The sequence below is a fragment of the Phocoena sinus genome, chromosome 2 (assembly GCF_008692025.1).
Source record: "Phocoena sinus isolate mPhoSin1 chromosome 2, mPhoSin1.pri, whole genome shotgun sequence".
In the NCBI taxonomy this organism is placed as follows: Eukaryota; Metazoa; Chordata; class Mammalia; order Artiodactyla; family Phocoenidae; genus Phocoena; species Phocoena sinus.
Genome location: NC_045764.1, coordinates 14,292,667 through 14,315,620, shown reverse-complemented (window position 1 = coordinate 14,315,620; position 22,954 = coordinate 14,292,667). Strand labels below are relative to the sequence as shown.

General features: G+C 43.5%; 1 protein-coding gene across 1 annotated transcript in view; it reads right to left on the bottom strand.

Annotated features, from left to right (window-relative positions):
* Window positions 1-22,954, bottom strand: part of NEBL (nebulette) — a 340,919-nt gene that overhangs the window by 192,342 nt on the left and 125,623 nt on the right. The window contains exon 3 of the mRNA XM_032623434.1: window positions 22,090-22,174. Coding sequence (XP_032479325.1) covers window positions 22,090-22,174 — 85 coding nt within the window. The remainder of the gene's footprint in view (window positions 1-22,089; window positions 22,175-22,954) is intronic.

Here is a 22,954-nt window from a genome sequence, read left to right as displayed (position 1 = left end):
AATTGCGAAGGGATTCGCAGCAGCACTGCACGCTAAGGAATACCAATGAGCAGTGCTATGGTAACCGAGGAGACAAATCTATCAGGAAGATAAACAGGAAGACGCTGCGGAAATGAAATGAATTCCCAACTTTCCATCTATATTTTTGTAAACTGTTGCTAATAACCCTTACATATCAAAACATCCTTGAGCTGTTTTGTTTTTTTGTTTTTTTTAATTTCCACAACGTACTTTTACGGTTTATTCTTGAGCAGTTTTCACACATTCTAAAGCTGACACAGCTGTTTGGGAGCTATCTCTGCAAATGCTGCTCAGTTTGAAAATAATTACCTCTGAGTGGATAAGGCTAGCTATGGGCTAGATGCTGTGAGCAGCAATTCTTACTGCTGTCTCAACCCACTTACTCTTTGTGGTACTAATTCTTTTTCCTTCACAGTATATTTAAAAAACAAAACAAAAACGCGCTTCCATTTTTAACCTTAAGAAGGGAGCACTCCCCCCTCCATGGCCAGCTTCCTTTACACAACTAATCCCTGCTTGGACAACAGCGCCCTCTGGCTCATAACTCGGCCAAGCCTAACGGCATCCGTGGGCCATTCACACTCAGCATGAACCTTGGGAGTTTAAGTCTTCTAGGCGAACCTTCCCTGGAACAATGCAAAATCAGTTCATGTATCACTGTCTTGCACCATCATGGCCCAGAGCTTTAGAATTAGTAGGGAACACCCAGGCCATTAAAGGTCCTTCCTTCCCATAGTAGTCTACTTTACATCAAATACACCGAAACTGCTATATCTTCACACAAAACTGAGACCTGCTGTTCAGAATGCCTTTCAGCATGAATATACTTCTGTTTGATTTGCTCAAAAATATAGTCTGATTTTAAACCTTGCTCTTGGTTTAAGCCATTCAATACACAAGAAGAAGCCGATGTGCCTTAATCGTATTTAAAATAACTTACGATCTGTCAAAGGTTTCTATGGATTAAAAAAATAACTTTACTTATTTTTATTTTATTTCTTTTACTACCTCCTTAAAATTCCACTAATTCAACAACTCACCAAAAAGTAGGCAGACACTCCTTTACTGAAAGGAATAAGCCAGGTCATGAGAAGTAACTGATTTGATTTACCTTTTCTCTAATAATCTCTCCTGAGACTATTATCATTCTCTAAACTCTCAAATTACCGCTGCTCCTCAGATATTTTCCATAAGCTAATAGATTATTTAAGCACCCATGATAAATTATCTAATAAGTAATTTCACTATTTTTTTATAAATCAGGATTTCATTAAGCTTTAAAACGATGAGCAAGTAATACCTTTTCCCCCTTTTTGCTTTTTTAGCTTTGCAAGTAATAGCACCAGGAACACCTAAATATGCCCTAGGCTGCCCCCATAATCTGGTGCTCTTGCTTTGTTTTAACACCCTTTCCCCTCAAGCCTACTGCCCAGCCCCACTGGACTTCCTGTGCTTCAGGCTCACGTCATCCTGTGTGATTCTCTCAACATCCATGCGTGTGGTTATCGTACCACACGTTGCAGAAACAAACTCAAAAATTACTTCCCAAAGCCACATAACTAGCAAGTGACAGCCAGTATTTTCACCTAGATCTGAATCCATGCTTTTTACTCTACCTTACAGGTTCCCCATATGGACCAAGTGTCAGGAGGGAGCTTTCTCCAGGAGATGAGGCCACCTCAAAAGGTTTAGGGATGTTATTTCCAGAATGCTTTCTTGCTCACCAGCCCCATCCCACTTCCACAATTAAGCAAAGCAGCTGTCATTTTCAAAAGAGATAGGTATCACCCCACGGACAGCGAAATGAAAATATATAGTATCCTAGACAAAGTGACTATAGTTAACATTTGCTGGGTGCCTGCTTTGTGCCAAGACCCATACTGGGCCTGCTGGCTCCATATATCATCACTAACCTCATGGTAACCTTTGAAGAGAGAGAGGAAAATCACCATTTTAAAATGAAGAAAATGAGAGTGTAAGAAACTTGTCCAAGACCACACAGTGTTACATGGTAGAGACAAGTTGAAACCCAAGTTTAACTCACTCCAAAACCCCTACTCTTTCCTTCGCATTCCACTGGCTCTCTGGGGGTCAGACTGTCTAAGGGTCAGCTTTCTAGCCAAGCCATTAACTGCATAAGGTGCCTTCTAAAAAGTGTCATAGTGATCACCTAAAACCATCACCCAAAGTTTCACAGGGATATTTTTTTTATATCACTCAATATCAAGACTAATGGCAAAGCTAAAGAAATTTAAAGAGCAGTCATCCCCAATACTAATTCAATACTCAGATTCTTCTCGGCTCTCTTTCTCTCTCCGTAAACCCCAGAACAAATTTTGAAATGTGTGTGCAATCAATCATCGCCTTGGACACTTTGCAAAACAAATGTTCAAACTGGTTAACAATTCATTATGTATAACTCTAATAACACTTATGTAACTTACCCATGCGTCATAAGCGTTTTCTTTTCAAAACTCAGTCCTCTTATATTGCAACTGAACGTGGTTTTAGAAAGCTTTAGTCACCAATAATTGGCTTTCTCCCGAATGTCACTGTTCATCCATCTGTATGGAAGTCAGTTCCCCCTAGATAATCGCCGAACTCTTCAAGTCAATGCTAATCCTGAACTCACTCATTCTCAATCCTTTATTCATTCAAACGTTACAGTTGTGGGGTTTACAGAGGCAACGGGCCTCTGAATTATCTACCCCTGACCACAGGCATGACAACAGTCCCAGCTACTCAGGCCTAAGAGTCACAAAGGAAGGCCTCGGTCACACGGGACTCCATCTCTCCCAGTGGCACCACCAAGGGGATACGGGGTAGGGAGGGGAGTGGCCACAATCTCCATTAGACAACCCCCTACTTCTGCAAACCACACCAAATCAACACTCAATCTCAGTAAAAACAGCAACTTGCTATGTGAACACAGCATCCAGCCACGCTGCCTAAGGGCCTCTTCCCACTTCCAACGGGTTTGCCAACTGGAAGCTCCTCCCACAGGAACTCTAGAGCCCGACACCTCTTCCCTCACATACAATCATTCTTCAGAGTTCTCTCTCCTCTCCTCTACTTTCCCTTGACGATCTGCTTGATTATCACGCACTTTCATTACAGCAGACGTTTCCTAACTTGGCTACCTACTTCAAATCTCTCCCCATCCAATCCATTGTGCTGCCGGATTAATCTTGCTCCACCATCACGTTCAGCAAATCACTCCCCTGCCCAAGAACTGACAGCCCCCCACGCCTAACGATAAAGCCCAACCTCCTCAGCATGCTCTTCAGGTGCTTTGCACCCAGACTTAACCTCTCCTGGATTTTCTGTAGGGTCACTGGTCCACTGATGATCAATGAGTACATCTATCACACTCCCAGCCCCACCCACAATTTCCTGGGCCCTGCCCGTCTCCCTCCGTTAAGACGCTTCCTCCTCTAAAAGGCCTTGCTTCCTTTCTTATTATACTCGTAAATATCCTCTAAGTGTTTTCCATTGAGAGTGATGTTAAATCCTCTCTGGCACCAGCAGAGCCAGGACAAAGCTCACAGGCATGCAGGCATGCACACAATGGATATGCCCAGTGAACCCTGCCCAGCCCACAGCGGTGATCTTGCTCCTCTCGGAGCACCTCTAGTGCTCCCCTGTGGACCCCACTCAGCGGGCACTAACGAGGGGTGCTTCTCTCCTTAGTGCTGAGCCAAGTCAGAAACCACAACTCGAGCTGCTCTGATGCTTCGGAGCCCCTGGAAGCAGCACCACAGCAGCCGTTGAGTAAATGAGTGCTCTGGGTTCCGGAGTTGTCTCAGAAGAGAAAGACAAAGGATGTGATGAAATGGAAAACATCTCTGCCAATAAAAATTAGCTCCCGAAGAATTTATGAGTAGCGACCAAGTCTCCAACACACTACGCATTAACGTGTTTAACCAGTTCCTCGCCATTATTCGGCGAAATAGAGCTACACCAAAAATCAGATTTCTGATATAACTCGGTATTTTCTATGATCAGACCTACTTTAAAAACTGTTTTTGAAATGTGAATAATTTACCCTTTTTTCATTGGTTTTATAATAAATTAAACGGCAAGACTCTGATCAGTAGAAGTATAGAAATAAAAGTTTAAAAATTAGATGCATGGGGCTTCCCTGGTGGCGCAGTGGTTGAGAGTCCGCCTGCCGATGCAGGGGACGCGGGTTCATGCCCCGGTCCGGGAGGATCCCACATGCCGCGGAGCGGCTGGGCCCGTGAGCCATGGCCGCTGAGCCTGCGCATCCGGAGCCTGTGCTCCACAACGGGAGAGGCCACAGCAGCGAGAGGCCCGCGTACCGCAAAGAAAAAGAAAATTAGATGCATGAGGTAGGAGCCTATGTAGAATTAGAATTTAAAAATCAGTAAGCTTAAAAAACATGAGGACATTTATTCAACACAAATTAAAATGGATAAAGCAAACAACACAGCAGAGCTGTTAATAACTAAACTGGCTAAAATCGCTAACATGCAAACAAAAAGTTATTGCATAATTTAAACAAAGGTATTTAATGGCTCCAGGAATGATATAAACCAGACTGAGTGTCAAAATAACCACAAAAGTAAATAAAATAAAATAATAAGACATTTACCAGAAATTACCATTTTAAAAGTCCAAATATAAAAATTTTAACCTCATGAAGAGAACTTGGAGAATTTTAAACCTAAAATGTCATTGCACTGCTATGATATGGTATTGAAATCACAAAAATATCATTTATAAGAACGGCTACACTGAGATAGCCTGGCCTGGTAAGGAACAGCTCAGGCTTTGGAGTCAGAAGGACCTGAGGCCAACGGCTGGCAAGGGCCCCAACTAGCTATGTGACCCCAGGTGGTTTACTCAACCTCTCTGAGCCACAGCTTCCTCATCTACAAGATGAGAATAAGCGTGCCTACCTAAGGAAGTTATCAAGATTTGCTGAGACACTCTACAAAAAGCCCTGAGCACAATGCCTGGCTCATTATAAACCCTCACTAAATAATGTCTCACGTTGTCTCCAATCATTCGCTCAATTCATTCATCTGTAATCTACGGGGAAAACAAACACAGGATCTCTATCCTTGCTGGGGCTCTTGCAACACGGGCATTTGGCAACCACAGGCTCTGACTGCTACAAGAATTGTGCAGCTGAAAGAGGGCAGGAGGAATGGTAGAATAATAAAAATGCTATATCTAGGTCTCATACTTGACATCAGAATAACCAAATATATAACATACCAGATGGCTGTGAGGAAAAATAGAAATTATAATAAAGCACACAGCAATGATACTATCTCTCTGCACATTATATTCCAAATCCAACTGGCTTTGCTTCTAGCACTCTGCAACATGTCGACTCGGATACCCTGTAAAAGTCACAATCTGATTCCGTAACTAGCCCCAATTTAGTTACTTAATGCATCACTTTATTTTCCACTAAGTGACTCCTATCTGTCCAGCATATAGTTAAGGAGAACAGCGGCAAAGGTGAGGTGGCAGGATGACAAGGATGGACCCAGGAGTCGATCACACTCACGACCGGGTCTGGAAGCCGACAGCAAGGCGAGGTTGGCTATCTGGAAACCAGGGATCATGCTGGATATGCAGGTCAGGTAAGGCCCGGGCTCAGAGCCAAATAAATAAGCCCAAGCAAGCAATAATTCTCTTTCCCAGGCTCTTGTTTTAACTGCTTATTCCCATCTGCAGCGCCAAAATGTTCCCAATCCTAGGACTGCGTTAACCACACAAAAGCCATGGAGAAGCCCAGACGTGTGTGGGCAAGAAATGGGGGAGGCGGACCCTCTCTGAGTAAAGACTTTTCCACTTTATTTCAATAATCATTGATTGATTGCCTAATGCGTGTTAGAGCCCGGAGATCAAAATAAGAACTATCAGTGATGCTGTGTTCTCCTACCCGCACGAGAAATACACACCAAATGATTGCATGTTCCAGGATTTATACACCCAGGACTGGAAAGTGAAAGTGCTTTGCCCGCACTCATTCAGAGATACATCTAAAGCAATGAGGTACCACGGTTCTGTGTTCTCTTACAACCTCTGCTTTAACTGCCTCTGAGGCCGTTAAGCTTTCACATTTATTCAAACATAAACATGAACGTTTCCCCTTCAATGTCTCTTTTCTGCCATAATAATCTGTACTCTAATTCAAAGAAATGCAATTTCATTGTTGGTTCACCTGATGTTTGAGGAAAGATCATGTGATGCAAGCCATAATGACTAAGGAATATAATGAAGGCTCCGCGGGCAGATGATTGCAAGCAATACAGTCATTTACTATGAAGTGCTTCCTTCCCTGATGAAAGGTTTAAGGAAATTAAGCTCTAACTGTGACCATGAATTGTTATATTTTGGAAGCCAGCCGTCACCATCCTCGTCATTGGTGAATCTCTTAACTCAGAAAGGACTCTGGCCACTAGGCAGAGGGGGCCGAAGAGGACTGTGGCCACCACGACAGATTTATTATCGTTCTGCTGTCAAGTGTTGGTTTCGCCCTAGCGTGACGCATGTGAAGGGCCACACAGGGGGCCCTACGCTACAGCTGAAGCAGGTGGTTTAACTCAGCGGCTGGATGTTGCACTACAGAAGATTTTCGTTTTACTTATGTCCTCAGTCAGAAGTGACTTTTCCTGGCCAGACGAAGCCTATCACTCTCCCTGTCTGCAAAGGGCTGCAAGATGCTGATCCCTTGCAAACGACAGAGGTCTCTGAAGAGGGAGAAGCCATTCCTAGGTAACCTGCGGATCAGCATTTGCAAAGGAGGGAGTGAAATAGCTGTAGAAAAAAAATCAAGTGGATTTAGAATCTGTTTAAATCTAAACTCCAGACATTTGGAGATGGAAGGGTCAAATACTTACTGCTAACAGAAAAACGGCCCTTGAAACAAGAAAGTCATATCCCCCAAAATGTATCTAAGTAAGCAAAAGCTTCACATGGACACCAGAAAACGTATCTCCAGTCTTTCTGGATGCTCTGCCGTTTGGAAGACGGACAAAGATTTGGAAGGAAGCTGATGCACTGAAGGGAAAGCCAAGTGCAAGGAAGAAGAGGAAAGCAGTGGTCAGACGGGCATGGGTGTCTGTGTTGAGAGCAAAGGGCAGAGGACAAGCTCGGGAAAGCACAGGGGAGAGGTGGAGAGCCCGCAAAGGATCCCCCTATTAGCTTCTATGTATCCCACTTTCTCTCCAGAAAGTCACGGGCAAGGTGTCATAGAGAGGAAGGCTGTCAGGAAAAAGCAAGTGTGGAGTCAGACCTGGACACCAGGTTCTACCCCACCAGGGCCAGCCAGCTGACCGAAAGCTGACACCGCCTGGCCACCACATTCCATGGGGAGAAGGGCGACTTGGTACAAGAGGACGACTGGCGCGTAGGAAGTGGAACAGGCACCCGTGTCATACACACGTTCCACGGAACAGGCTCAGAGCCCGTGCAGCAAGTGAGAGCCGAAGAAGCTGCAAGGTGAAACACAGCCAGAAGACTCTTCCTACCCAAAGTTTCCCAAGTTGTAAGGTGGACATAATTTCAAGGTCTACCAAAATAAATGACTTGCAGCATAACATACAGCATTATCACAGGTACTCCAGGGAAATAAAAACCCGGGAAAATAGTGCCACTATTGGTAAAGCCCTCTGGTCAGCAACTAGGAGATAGATGACTAACGGCACTGCACACGTGAACAGACTGTAGAAGCTTAGCGGTCCCTGGCAACTCAACACACTCTTTCAACACTGTCTTTTTTTTTTTCTTTTTAATAGTCATACGCTTTGTTTCCCAATAGACAATATGAACTCGTTTCCTTGCTCTGTTAGGTAGCAATTTGATGTACCCATTCTCTACACCCACTACACCAAATATCCAAACAGTTTCTAACATAACTATTTCTCATATATGGATTGATCTAAAAATATGCACAAGAGAAAAAATAAAGCCAGCTCTTTTTCTCTGTAGGTAGTAATCAAGGTGATTTGTTTGGTTACTTGGGTTTTTCTAAGTGTTTTTTTTTTTTTTTCCTTTCCAGAGAAGAAAAGTACCAGCTCAGTGTAAATGCAGACTTCTAAAAAGAAGTATGTATTTTTTAGACAAGAGGAAAATACCCCTGATGTAGGAAGGAGGGAGGTTTTTTTATGGTGATGAAACATTGTTCTTTTAAATGGCAATTTACAATAGTCTTAGAACATGAGTTATAAAAAGTTATTCACAAATAATTGTAGCAGAGCTTTGTGTCCCAGGCAGGAAAACACTGTCTCATAGAATTGCAGATTACCTTGCAAGATAAATACCAGAATTTGTCATCCAGCACTTATTTACCACCTACTGAATGAAAGCCTAAGAAGTTATTCTAAACCATAGAATATTTACCATGTCAAAGGTCTATTCAATGATAGTTTATGACACAAATGAATTTCTGAAGACCAAAAATCCACAATTTAAAATTTAAAAGTCAATTAATCAGGTTTATTCCCCACCACTAGTCACTGTTTCCCCTCTAATTTAAAGTTTCTCATGGGGCTTCCCTGGTGGCGCAGTGGTTGAGAATCTGCCTGCTAATGCAGGGGACACGGGTTTGAGCCCTGGTCTGGGAGGATCCCACATGCCGCGGAGCAACTAGGCCCATGAGCCACAAGTACTGAGCCTGCACATCTGAAGCCTGTGCTCTGCAACAAGAGAGGCCGCGATAGTGAGAGGCCCACGCACCACGATGAAGAGTAGCTCCCGCTTGCCACAACTAGAGAAAGCCCTCGCACAGAAATGAAGACCCAACACAGCAAAAATAAATTAATTAAGTGTCTAAGATTGATGTGTTTAATACCTTCACAAATATTTTCATTATATGACTTTATTTTTTTCCCCCAACTTACCCCTAATATCCAATTTTCTCCAAAAGTAACACTAAGTTTTGCTTCCCTATTTTCACAGCCACGATCCTGATTCAGCCTCCTCACTTCCTCACACTGGAGTTCTTTCATTTCTCCAAGCTTTGCATTTCATAAAATCCCTAGACAATGATTCTTCAACAGCTTTTTCACTACCCTGATTGAGGACCTCATCATTTCGTTCCAAAGCCTCTCCACCCTCCAGAGCACAGACTCCCCTGACCGACTGCCCACACCCTCCAGCTGATGACTTTCGGATGGAGACAGCTTCATGGGTTACGCTCATGGCTTCCTCGCGTCTTGCTCCTGTTCAGCTGTCTCTCTAGTGTCATGTGCCTGCTCTCCAACACCTCCCCTGTTCCACCATCACTTCTTTATGTTGTCTTCCCTAGTATTTGTTGAAAGAACCTGTTGTTACGGAACCATGTCAGCGCGTGCACATGTGAACTACCTTCTGAATTAGATTGTTCTTCAGAGGCAGAAAGTACGACTCTTCTTCTGTGTGCCTCGTGGTATCTAATACATAGCCCCGAAACCAACTCTACTCAATCGATGATTATTGGTTGAGGGGTGAAGTCGTGGGTTTCTAGCATCGACTCGGATTGTATATATCCTGCTGTGGAGATAAAAGGTTCTCAGACAAGGCCTTTCTAATCAGAACAGTACTAAGGTTGTTGTCTATACAGGTACAATCACATGAGGAATGTAGGAAATCAGTCGCTCAGTTCTGCTTTTCATATGAACTAGCCTTTGCTTCAGTTATTTTGACATTTTAGATAAAAGGACTGGGGAAGAAACCCTGAGTAAAGGGATAAATCCTAGATATCTGAAAAACACTTTCAGTTCTTGATTCTATTACGAATATTTATAAATAAACCAGAAGTAGCCCAAAGAATCAAGAATTCCAAAACATTTACATCACGTGTGCAAATCGTGGTTTTACTCCCGTCATTACAAACAACAAAATGCATTGTAACCTGAAATTCTCTCTTGTGTGTATGTACATACTGACTCTGTTACATTAAAGACATTTGAATTTGACCATCAGATTGTTGATTTTTCAAACCATTCTAGTCTTTTTCTGATCTACATTGATTTCTTTACATTCAGAATGAAATTGTGTGTGTTCGGTAGTGACACTATGGTCTGAAAGTTTCTCTTCATAAAATCTCCTCTAAAATGCAGACCTCACTAATGAACAAAAAGAGGAAAATAAAAAGCCATTTTGATATTAGAAAAATGTCTGTAAGAGTATCTGCTGAGTCAAATACCTAAATGTCGTAAAACTGAATTAAAGCATCCCTTCTCCTGTCTGTGTTCCCTGGACTTGCATCCTAAACAGTGGCATAAGCTTTCAGAAGCCTGGCAGTAACACACGACTCCAAGTATCCTGCCTGACAGACGGAGGTCAGTCCTTCTGAATGAGAAACCAGTGAATGGGGACCAATTTCCACATGGCACAATATCTAAGCTTTCCACAACCACGTGGGAAAGAAGTCCAAGGGTATGGAAAAGTCTTGGTAAAATTCTGGGGAAAGACGCCAGGAGGGCTCATTATTTGAAGCAAAATTTGATGGAACTGGCTCTCAAACATTAACGTGTGTGAGACTTACATGGGGCACTTAGTAACGCTGTGGATTTCTAGGCCTCCCTCTTAGTGAGTCTGGGGCCAGCTCCACAAATAAGCATTTTCCACATGCACACCAGGTAACTATGATGTGGGAAACCACAATTTTGAGAGACAATGATCTACAGGAAGCACCTCATACATCTTTGTCCTTTCAGTACTATCCTCTCTAGAGGTCTTCAGGCATCTCTGAGGAAAAGTTGGAGAATTAGGCAGTAGGTCATTTAATGGAACAAAGAGAAGGAACGTCAAGATCCCACTCCAAATTCTTAGGTTCTTCCTGACATGAGAGCAGCACCTATGCTCTCGACCCTACACACCCACAAGCAGATAAATGACAGATTGGGGGGAGGAAGTCCAAATGCAGCTGCAAACAGTCCCTGAGCTGTGTACACACACACACACACACACACACACATACACACACACACACACACACCCCTTAGTTCTTTGAGTCTTCCCAGCACAAAGCCTAGTACATGACATAAAATAGACATCCAACGAACATTTGCTAAAGGCTAAATAACTTTAGAGCAGTGAGTCACAGGAAATCCACCTAATAAGTCAGCAGGGAGATTGCAGCCTGGCCATATTGGCCTAGTTAGCCCCACAAGACTGAACTGAGAAGCCGCAGTGTTACTGGCTGTGAAAGAAGTAAAAGAATGGAATGCTAAATACATACAAGCAATTATGTCTCTAAGTCATTGTTTTCTTTCTTCTCACATATACCCACCAATACATAGATAATAAATAGAGATAGATAAATAGCTAATTGCATTAAAATGCATTCATCCCATCATAGACATCTTTTAAATTATTTTAACCATTTTTCCCCTTTGTTTGGCTCACCATGGATAAGCCCCCAGAACAAATAAACGCTAACACCCTAGTGCATACTACTTCATATTTTTCTCCCCACACATATAATCTTAATCAGACATATGCAAATACATAGATATGCACACACATGCACAGAGGGAGAGTTTTGTAATTTATACACTTTTCTGTATCTAAATTTCTCACTGAGTAATACCACATGGACATCCCAAAGGCATCTGGTTTACCTCTATCTCATTCTTTTTAATGGCTGCATAATATTCTGTGGTCTGGGTTATCATAATTTATTCTACTATTTGTTGATGGGCTTTCATTCAGTTTCCAGTTTTTTGCTGCTACAAACAATGCTGACCTAGAGATCCTTGCCCATGTGCCTTATATGCTGATATTTCTGTTTCTACAGGAGAAATCTCCAGGAGTGGAACTGCTGGATCAAAGAAGACGTGTATTTCTAAGGTTTAACAGTTGTCGCTAGATTGCCTTCTTTAAGGCAGTAACATTTCACGTTTCCAAGACAGTTAATATTTTAATCAAGATGAATTTGTGCTTAGAAGGCAGGGAATCCATAACCTCTGTGCCAATCCTCTAGCCTCTGCTAAACCTCTAAGTTCAGCCTATTTTTCTCTGCTCCTCCCACTGGCTGACCTGACCACACCTTCTAAAACCTGGGACTCTGATGACCTTTGCTGACCCATGAACTCCCTGCAATTATATTCTAAAGTTGGCATATTTTTGCTTTTGTACCTTTTCCAAAGGAGAAGTTCAATGGCTTTCATCAAACTTCCAAAGGGGTCCATGACCCAAAAAGGGTGAGGAGTCTGCAGGATAACAAGAGGATTGGGACATTGCTGATGACATGATTTAATTCTCCTGATGATAACCCCCCCCCAAAAAAAAGTGGATTTTATTGGAGAAGTTTTCCTGTGTCCATGAAACAATCAAAAACATTTAATCCACATTACCTTAAGAAGGAGCAAACTCTACAAAAAGTTTACAAAAGGGCACGGGTGCTGGGGAGTTACTTCCAAAACCAGTTAAAAGATCATTTCTTCCCCAATACATAGTTTCTCAGAGCAGCTGGTATTTGATCTATGTAAAGGGAAAGAGAGTCATTCTGGGCTTCCATTCGCAGAACGGGTAAACATTTCAGCGGGGAATGAGAGGGGAAAGCTACATAGAGCACAGAAAAAAATAACTGTTTGCAGAATTGGGGAGAATATCTTTTGAGGAAACTCAATAAACACCTCTAAGTCAGAGGTCGTGTTCCTCCCCAACGCTGCTGGCTTCTGTCCACACACACCTTCACCCCAAGAGCAGGCAGTATCTGGCCAAAGGAGGTATTCAGTAAATGTAGATTAAACCAATAAGTAATTGAAGCAGCGTTATACAGAATTAAATTACAAGAAGTACATGTGGGTCCTTAAATGAGATTTCTTTGCTAGTAAAGGTCTGAAATCAAAAACACCTTGATTTTTCTTGATTTGTAATTAATGTCAAGAAAAACTTCGAAAAGCATCTGTCTGCTTTGCCATAAAGTATCTAATTCTTCATTCCCATAAGACTCCTGATTTTCATGAAATTATTTTCTTTGTTTCTACCTCATTTCATACATTATCACCCTCATCATCAAATGGTATAAATATAGTCCTGACAATTGCTTAGCCTGGTTATTAAGTAATAACTGTTACATTAATCAGATCTCTAGCTTCTAGTTTAAAATTTAAACAAAGGATAAAGAAAACAGCTATTAAAAAAACATTAAATTAATTAAGAAACTACAGAGAGAGTAAGGCCCATCAAAACAGGTAAAGCTTTAACGACGTCTCTGCTCGTTATATTGTGAAATGAGTATTCTGCCCTCTGGAATAGGTGATATTTTGAAAAAGACCTCATTACCTCACTTCCAGAAATAATACCATCTCTGTTACACTTTTTCACCTTAGCTATTTCCTAAAACATATGGAATGACTAAAAGACACAGGAACTGCAGAGCTAATTTACATGATGGGAACTAAGATTGCAAATGGTCCAGCTGCTTCAGTGTCCGGCAGTGAATTAAATCATACTTAGCCATCGATAACAAAAGAGAAAAGATACTTCACGTTTTCTCAGTCTTTCAGATTTTCAAGGAGACTATTTTCTGAACATTATCTCTGCAAGTTAGCTTTATTATATTATTATATGTATGTATATATATAAATATATGTATGTGTGTATCTGGATATTATACACAGATGTATATACATGTGTAAACATATATGTACAATGTGCGTTACATGCATATACACACATACATTTTATATGTATTATATGTAAATATATATACAGTATATATACATACCTAAAACTTTAAGCGATATTCCTGTAGAGAATAAAATCTTCTAGAATGAAAAGTTCTCTCAGAGCCTTGGAGATTATCCAATTCTAAGGAAATCTTGCAAAGTACATAGAAGAAACACAGTTAAGATGTACTTTCATTTTAATTTTAATAATTTATAAGCATTATAGCCATTCTAGAGATAAAGAAAAAAATCTGTATAAGGGCTCTAAGATTGTTTGTTTAATTAAAAATAGGATAGGAACCTTGGTTTCGCTATTCTTCACATCTTTGGTTTAAGTAATGTGAAATTTGGTATATTTAGTTGCTTGGGCTCTAAAAGTACCGCACGCTTAGGAAGCTAAATCTGTAGCTTGTTCAACTTCCCTTAGAAGATATCTGCAGATTATAGATTCCCTTGAAATAAAGCCAATTTCATATAAATGGGAACTCCGAGTGTCAGTCAAACGGAGCTTTGACTTCCCTACTAGTTAGGATCAAGTTTGTGTCACCTTAATTTCTGATTTACTATCATCCTCATCCTTGACTTCACCAGAAATCAAGAGAGCTGAGGAGGGATGAAGGAAGGGAGGGAAATTCTAATTGCTCTCCTCACCCTTTAAAAAGTACAACCAATATTTTCAGAAGCTTAAGTAGAGATCTCATTTCAGAACACAACTTCCAGGGCTTCCCTGGTGGCGCAGTGGTTGAAAGTCCGCCTGCCGATGCAGGGGACACGGGTTCGTGCCCCGGTCCGGGAAGATCCCACATGCCGCGGGGCAGCTGGGCCCGTGAGCCACGGCCGCTGGGCCTGCGCGTCCGGAGCCTGTGCTCCGCAATGGGAGAGGCCACAACAGTGAGAGGCCCGCGTACCGCAAAAAAACAAAACAAAACAAAACAAAAAAGAACACAACACAATGACTGTTGCAAATGGAAGCTTTTTTAAAGAATGAAGCTATCATAGTCATCTTTCTGCACAGAATTTCTCGAGCCAGTTTCCATCTGTACAGGCCCATGGAGAACTCCGGCGGGAGGTCCTCCTGAAGACAGCGGACGCTATAAGCAAAGTTCTGAGATAACACGAAATGATAATTAGACCAAATAATTTCTGGCAAAAGAAAACACAGGTACTTGACAGGAGTTGAAAGATTCAGCGCACTAATCAGACCTACTGTGTGCTGCTGGCTACTACCAAGAGGACTTTTCTGAATCCGATATTGTACTATAAATTTGGTTTCGTTGCCTGATTCCACGCTGAGGCAGTGACCTCGGAGGGAAGCAAGGGTGAAGCGCTGGACCCAGGCCCACGTTCCCTCATTCTCTCCTCCAGCTCGTCTGACCTCGGTGGCCTCTCCCTGTCCTCACGCTCGCTGGGCCCCTATTGGAATCCCTGACGAAGCCTCTGGCTGGTGCCCTCACAGTGCCTTCTCCCCCGGCTCAGAAGGGCACCTCTCGCCGAGGTCCCACCGCTCCTCCCTGCTGCTCACCACCCCTGGCTCCCGGGGCCCATTATTCCTCGGTGGCACTGCCCCAGCCAGCTACTCAGCGAGCACCCTCAGCATCGCTCTACTGCCTCTGCGCCGGAATGTCTGACCCCTTCTGCGCCACATGAGGGACTAAACTCCGGTTCTCTCCCTGCCCGCAGGCACACCAAGGAGCTGGCAGGGGCCGGCAGGATGCCTCGTGCGGTGGTCGTCTCTGCTTCTCGCTGCTCTCCACTGACCTGCCATGCCTCCCCCATCTTCCCAATGAGAGATTTCCACCGGAAGAGACGGGGCAGGGGCACGTTTCAGTCTCTGATTTTTTCCTGCCTTTTTTCTACAAGTTACCATAGCCAGAAGGAAGGATAGGCGTCCCCTTCACCTGGGACCATATTCCCTCCTTCTCAAAGTGGGGTTCACTCTTCTCCCTTCTCTGGAGCCATAAGTGTGAGGTGGTAAAGCAGAACATGATTTATAGATGAGAAAGATGAAAAACACATTAATTTCATATTTTTAAAATAGTCTCTTCATCACAGCTGTTATATCCATGACCCCAGAGCCACAAAAAATTGACAGGCTATATATTCAAGTGCCTGATTAAAAGGACGAGTAATCTGGCTGTGGCCCACAGAATAATAACAAGTAGCCCGTGGCCTGCCCACCCAGACTACAGCACCTCCACCCTCTACCACCGGCTGTGGGCACGATGGGCAGGGAGGCAGGATGAGCTGGGAGGGCACCAAAGAACCACTCTGCTGGGACTCCGAGAACAGATGGAAAGAATATGGGTCATTTCAGAAGGGTTAGGAGTAGAAAACCAGGCCCCCGTGATGAAAGGCTCTAAAACTCCATCATGACACAGCAAATCAAAACATCTTGGTTATTTTGCTGTCTGTCACTCCTGACATTTTTGCCTCTTACATCATTTTATCCAGAAGTAAAAACAGAAAAACAACCTGACTTGTGGGAGATGGTGGGGGTTAGAGTTAACATCTGCACAGCATGTTCTGTTCCCTGGAAGAAATGTGCCACATCAAGTGAATTAATATTTCTCCTTTGAAGTACTTATTCACATTCAGCCCTTCCTAGATGTGAAACATAATCTCTCATCACTTTCACTGCCTCAAAACCTTGAAAAGAAACATGCTGAAGCTTCTCCCTGTGAACTTTTACCTTTACATACATGAGAAAGCGCTTATTGTGAGAAATAAGAAGCATCACCCTTGGATCAAAATACGGCATCAAATGGTGAAAAATCAAAAGATGCGAACTATAAAGCTGCCAAAATTAGGTTCAAAGAAGATGGAAAATTAAAAAGCAAATATGAAAGGCTTCTTGTCCGAGATCAGCGGAATATAAGAATGACCAACGAAAAACTATCTGGAGAGACAGTCTTCCTGTTTAGAAGTATGAGGTAGTCGCGTGAGATAAGGGACGGTAAGAGGACCCAGCAAGGAGCAAAGACTCGTCAGCTAAGATCGGGAAATCGGGAGAAAAAAGATATGCATTTAGAAATGGGATCCACAGCTGGGCAGGATGCAGCAGGCCACTCTGAGATCCCATTATGTACCTGTCTGCAGAAAAGCACTCAGGCCTCCAACTCCCTGAAAATGTTTTTAAACATAATTAAGATACACACAGCTCTCTGCAGCTCTTGTCACAGTTGCAATTTTGCCTATGTTCGTTAATTTTTTATTATCGCCCTCTCCCCCACTAGACCATAAATCCCCTGAGAGTGAAGGTTTATATGATTTTGCTCACTACAGCATCCCCAATATCTAGCACAGAATTTGGCATATCATTGGCTCCGGGTGGCAAATGAAATTCAGGTCAAATTTATGATCGGGTTGGGATGAGATGTGACACATACACAGAGGATGCTCTCCAAAGGAGCTCTCCAGTCATCTTTAGACAATTACTGATGTTCCCTCGTCATGGATCTGTTGCTTTGAAGGAAGTCAGTCCTCGGTGATACCTTATTCAAAAGCAACTGCCACCTGAGAGGAGTCCTGCTTTAGGTAATAACTGAACACCATACTGGCTGGTTAGATGACAGAGAACAGAGAGAAAAAAACCCTGAAAATGGAAGACAGAATGAGGAGGTACAGAAAGGTACCTAGGGCAAGCCAGGAAGGGAATGCTGGTCACAGCCCTACCTCCGTGACCTTCCAGAGGTTTATATTAGACATGTGTCTTCATTCCTCCCGCAGATATGTGTAACTATTACATTTCCCTATAAAAAAACCATGTCAACTTCTCACCTTACTACTGTCATATATCCTGTTCCCTGTGCGCCATGTTTTTTATGCCCCCAGAGAAACGTGGAAGATTAAAAAAGAATTAACATAGGGCTTCTCTGGTGGCGTAATGGTTGAGAGTCCGCCTGCCGATGCAGGGCACACAGGTTCATGCCCCGGTCCGGGAGGATCCCACATGCCGCGGAGCGGCTGGGCCCGTGAGCCATGGCCGCTGAGCCTGCGCGACCGGAGCCTGTGCCCCGCAACGGGAGAGGCCACGACAGTGAGAGGCCCGCGTACCGCAAAAAAAAAAAAGAAAGAATGAACATAGATTACAAAATGAAAACTCAAGATTCCAGAATAATCTGTATTCGATCCATCACAATTTTCAATTTCATCTTATCAGCACTCATAAATCACACACACTCCATTTAAGAACCCAGGGAGCCCCAATTCTCCATTATTTTCAGGAGGATTGCAAACAGCTAAGCCAATCACATAAACAACCAAGTGGGAAAGCTAGCTAATGTTTTGTCTTTCAGCAGTGCTTTTCAGAACTCTGACCTACAGAGGCCCGAGGCTTCCTAAGACATTCATCCCAAGGCCCTAGAGGGGGAGGGTGGGGAGAAGCAGGGGAAACACCCCCTCCCCTTGCTAAAGCTACAATGGCCCTGTTTTGCTCTCTTTTCTATGAAGGCTTCCCCTCAAAATTCCATTTGAAGAACAATTTCCCCAGCTTTATGAAGTCCATAGACTCCTGATGGAAAGTACTCAAAGCAGTGCGCCGTTTCTGCCACAGCCTGAAAACAAGAAACACTTGCTACAACATCATGTGAAAATAATAAGTTTAAAAACTTTCTCTCCTAAGGGGGCTTTCACCTCACTTAAGTTTTTAAAGTTTAGGGGCTGCCCAACTTACAAAGAGTTTGTGTTCCAGCAGTTTAGTTTACCAGGCAAGGCTTTGGAACTCAAGGCTCACCTCCCCACAAAAACAAGGACATCACACTGGTCCCGAGGCATGCAGTGAAAGGCCGATGCCCCACGGATGAAGTACAGTGTTACTAATACCACTAGAAGGAAAAGTCTCCACTTTTGCGCCGTACGGTATGGGCCACTGTGGGCCAGTGGAGGCACCTAACCTCCAGTTATGCTATTTCTTTGAAGCAGTTCATCCTGTGAGATGCGATGGAAAGGGAGCTAGTGAAGAAGGAATGCTTCCCCTCCCCCGCTTGTCCGCAGCGTTCCAGAGCCATCCACAGCCAGCACGGTCAGTGGCTACCCAAGTGGACAGGCACCAGTTATGTGCAAGCTGGATAATGCCTGTAAGCCACCGCCTATCACCAGTTCTGAAAAGCTAACTCATGGTTTCCTTGTTTATTCTCCGGTATTTCGTATCATTTTATTATGACAATCGGCACCTAATACAGATCCCAAAAAAGCTTGAGAGGATCTAACACTCAGGCAAAAAAAAAAAAATGCTGGCTATGTTCATAACCCTCTGAAAAAGAAAGAGACCGAGACAGAGAAGAGAGAAAAGATAACAATATGTTAACCATAAATAACTTCCTAGGTTGGACTGAAATTTTATTTTTGTTTTCCCTTCATTTTGGCTCATTTGGTAAGCTAATGAACTAAAAGAAAAAATAGGAGTTTTAACCAAACAATTCTAAAGGATTTCAGAATTTCAAAACTCGGAGTAATGAAGAGATTTGGCTCACTTAGCATCACAGGTTATCAAAACAAGTAAATAAAATGTTAATAGTCAATCTTCCACCAAAACTGTTGAGCTGTTCAGAATTCTTGGTATCAAAACTCAAAGGGAACGCGCTACCACAGAATCAAATCATTTAATATGCTAACATGAAATGATTTGCCAGTAGTGAATACTACCATTAGGGTAGATATCTTTCCATGTCTTTGCAAAGGTAGAAACACTCTAGAAGTATTTTAATCGCTCATGGAGAAGGAGAAGGAGAAAAAGGAGGAGGAGGGAAAAGAGAAGAAGAAGGGGGAGGGGAGGAAGGGGAGAGAGAGGACTTCTGCACCTGAGAGGAGTCCTTCTACCTTTACATACACTGCCCTATTGGCTTGTACTGAAAGTATCTGCTTACACATCTCCTTTTCTAGGTGCTCTCTGAGTAATGTGACCAGAGTACTGGTTGAGATTGTGGACACTTGGGGCTCACAGATCCAGGTTCTATTCCAAGTTCAATTCCTTGCTAAGTTTGAAAGGGTGAGTTCTCTAAACTCTCTAAAGGTTGAATGCTTCATCTAAATAGGGATAATAATAAATACCTGTCTCATAGGGCTGTTTGAGAGGAAATGAAATAGTACATGTAAAGTTATGTGCCCCGAATACAGCAAGATTGACGATAACGATGACGACAAGGATGATGATGGTGATGCTTTTCCCTCCCCTGACACCCAGCACAATTCCTTGTACATAGTAAGTAGTCAACACGTGTTTCTTGAATTGAGTTGAATTTCCCCATGCCATCTGTCTGATGAAGTCCTACATTTTCTTTCTGAAGGAGATGATTTTTGAGCAAAATTTTACAGAAAATCTGATGCCTTCACCTGACCACTGCTTGGAGACCCCATAGCGCGTTGTGCCCCTCTATGAACTCCTGTCCCACGAGCCCAGAACCATGTGTGTGCTCTGTCTTCTGAAGTTCGCAGCTTGCTACCTACCTGAGAGAGACTAAAATCAGCCTTTCATGAAACACTGACTCCTTTTTTTCTTTGCCTTTCCAGAGGTCAGGCGTGTGGTGGGAAAACAATAAATGCTTGTTCCTGGACCAAGGAGACGACACCTATAACCACTAACTGAACCCAAAGGGAGCGGTGTGCTCTCTAAAGGAAGGAGATAAGGGTTCATATCAGATCCTCTGTCAACCTTCAAGGCTCCACTCAGACCCCCCCACCAGCCGCCAGCATGAAGCATAACCAGACCAACCCATACTCGCCCCCCCCATTTCTGAGTCCTTATTTTAAATTAAACATATTTTAATTTAATGGGGGGGTGGTATGTTAGTCCTGTTTCCTCAGACACCCCGTGAACTCTGTGAAGAGAGGATTAACTAATTATAAATTCTATCGCACAGAACAAGGACATGTAACAGGCAGGAAACAGATATTTGATTGCTTGATTTAGTTCTGTTTTCCAATGTGCTCGAAGTACTTCTCCAGAATTACCTAATTAATCCTAACTTGATGAGAAGAAAGGCATATTGGAGCTGCACAGACAGGAGCCAAGTCCTGGCACCCTCCGCGGTGTGAATGAGCAAGGAGTGTTCTTGCTGGCTCTGCAATAGTGCCTCTCTTTGGCCAGCACTCAATTTTTTGAACTAATAGCTTAGCACACGGAAAATTAGCATTTTACATAAACCGAAAACTAACTGCCAACCAAGTCTTCATGGCGTTGTTAACCAATAGTAAACCCTACTCGGGAGTTTTATTCCTCTAATTAAGTGGACTGGGAAGTGGTCCCAAGTCCTCCAGAAAGAGGATGGAGGGAACTACCATCTCCCCTGTGATCAGATAAACCCGCGTGGAAATAATTAGATCCGTTGCAACTGAAAGCTGACTACTCTCATTACGAACAGCTACAACTGACATTTTCAAAGAGTGTTAGCTAGACACCTCCCTCCTTCACAAAGTCTACTCTTCTCCTTTTTCACATCAAGGATTCTCAGGGACCATGGTACTCATAATCAGCCTCCACAGTCATACAATCTTTTTTTTAACTTTTCAAAATGCTTTCACGCCTAACTACCTATTTGACACCTGCAGCCACCCTCAAGACAGGTAGACAAGATCAGATAGACTGTCTCACTTTACACCAGCACAAAGAATCCCAGTGGCTGGCCCAAGGCCACAACCAATGAACAGTGGAAGGGGGACCTCAACTCAGCCTTCCCTCCCCGCTACTCAGTGTTACTTTACCTCCCCGCTGACCAGTGGGCTGCCACATGGCTGCTCAGCACACACGCTGAGGACTGCTCGGCAGTCCTACGCCGTGGCCGGCAAGATAACCTCTCTGAGAGAGAGCACCCTAGGTTTCTCAAGAAGAGACGGGGTGTCCCGGAAGAAAACAGTGTCATTCAAATCCCTAGTCTTAACCAACGTGTTTCGCCATATTGAAGGCACGTTTCCATCCAAAATGGTTGACTGGGAGCCAATCATGGTGTTCTAATCTTTGTTCATGCTGTCAGTGTGACATATGAAAGAAATATGAATAAAGTGACAGGATGAAAACAAAGCTAGTGGCTGGTGTGAGATACACAGACAGGGTGTTAGCCCCACACTCACTGCAATTGGGTCAAGTTAACACCTCTTTTTTCCCCTACATATGCAGTGTGGAAAAGCTATTTATAAAATGTTTTTAAATATTTAGGACCAAATAAATCAATATTGTTGGGAAACACTTACTCTGACCAGAGCTCATTTACTCGCCCTAGTCCCACGTGGATAACAGAACCAAGAATATCAGGGTGATCCAAGACCGGGAAGAAAACAGACATTCAGTACTTCTGCCCGGACTGCCCACCCAGGCCCACTTTCAGTCTGCACGCCGGCTGGTGACCCGGCATGAGCAGTACGATGACCGAGGAGCGGCCTTGTGAATAATAGTTAGAACGAACGTGACGAAAATAGGCCTTTCAGGAATTACCTGACTCTGCAATTCACTTTGCTGTTTCAGGCGAAGATTTTCGGGTGTATCTGCCACCGTGGTGAAGGACTGCTTCGGGTAGTGTCTGTGGAGAGATTGTTTTAAAGAACATAATTAAACTACTGTGGCACAAAACAATACTTTAACACCAGTTGTTTCATGCTTCCCTTCTGTCCCAGTGGAAGAGCTGTCTCTCCTCTTAGCCAATTATTCTGGGTCCCAAGCCCTCCTCCGTTCTCATGACCCTCTATGACCCACTTATCCCCACTGTCTCCCAAAATTTCACCCTCCGCTTCTCTATTCTATGAGCTACATCCCGTCAGCATCCAAGCGCACTCAAGGCTCCCCCGACTTCTATCCCTCCCTCCACCCACACTACTCTAGCATGAGGTCCTAGAGTCTGTTCTCTCCTTCAGCCAAACTTCCTTACAAAGAGGACTAAGCTCTCTGTCTCTGCTCATCTCTTCCAGCTCTCTCCTCAATGCTATGCATTCTAGCTCCTGTTGCCAGACGTTTCTCTGGTTAAAGCTGTAATGGCTTCCTGCAGCACAGAGGAGCCAACAGACATCTTTTGGGCTTCCTCTTGCTTAGCCTCTCCTCCATCCTCTTCCTCGGTGTCTTTGTCCCCACACGCTCCTGGCCAGCTTCTCCCCTTCTAGCTGTTCCTCCTCTGTCTCCTGGGGGCTCCTCTCTGCCTATCCTCCTTCAGGGTTCTAACAGGCTTTCTTCTCTCCTCAGCGTACGCCTGGGTGATCGCCGGGGCGATCTCACTCATTCCCACAGCTCTGGGTACCCCCTCTATGCATGCTGATCACTTCCAAATCTACATCTCTGGCCCAGCTTTCCCTCCTGAATTTCAGAGCCA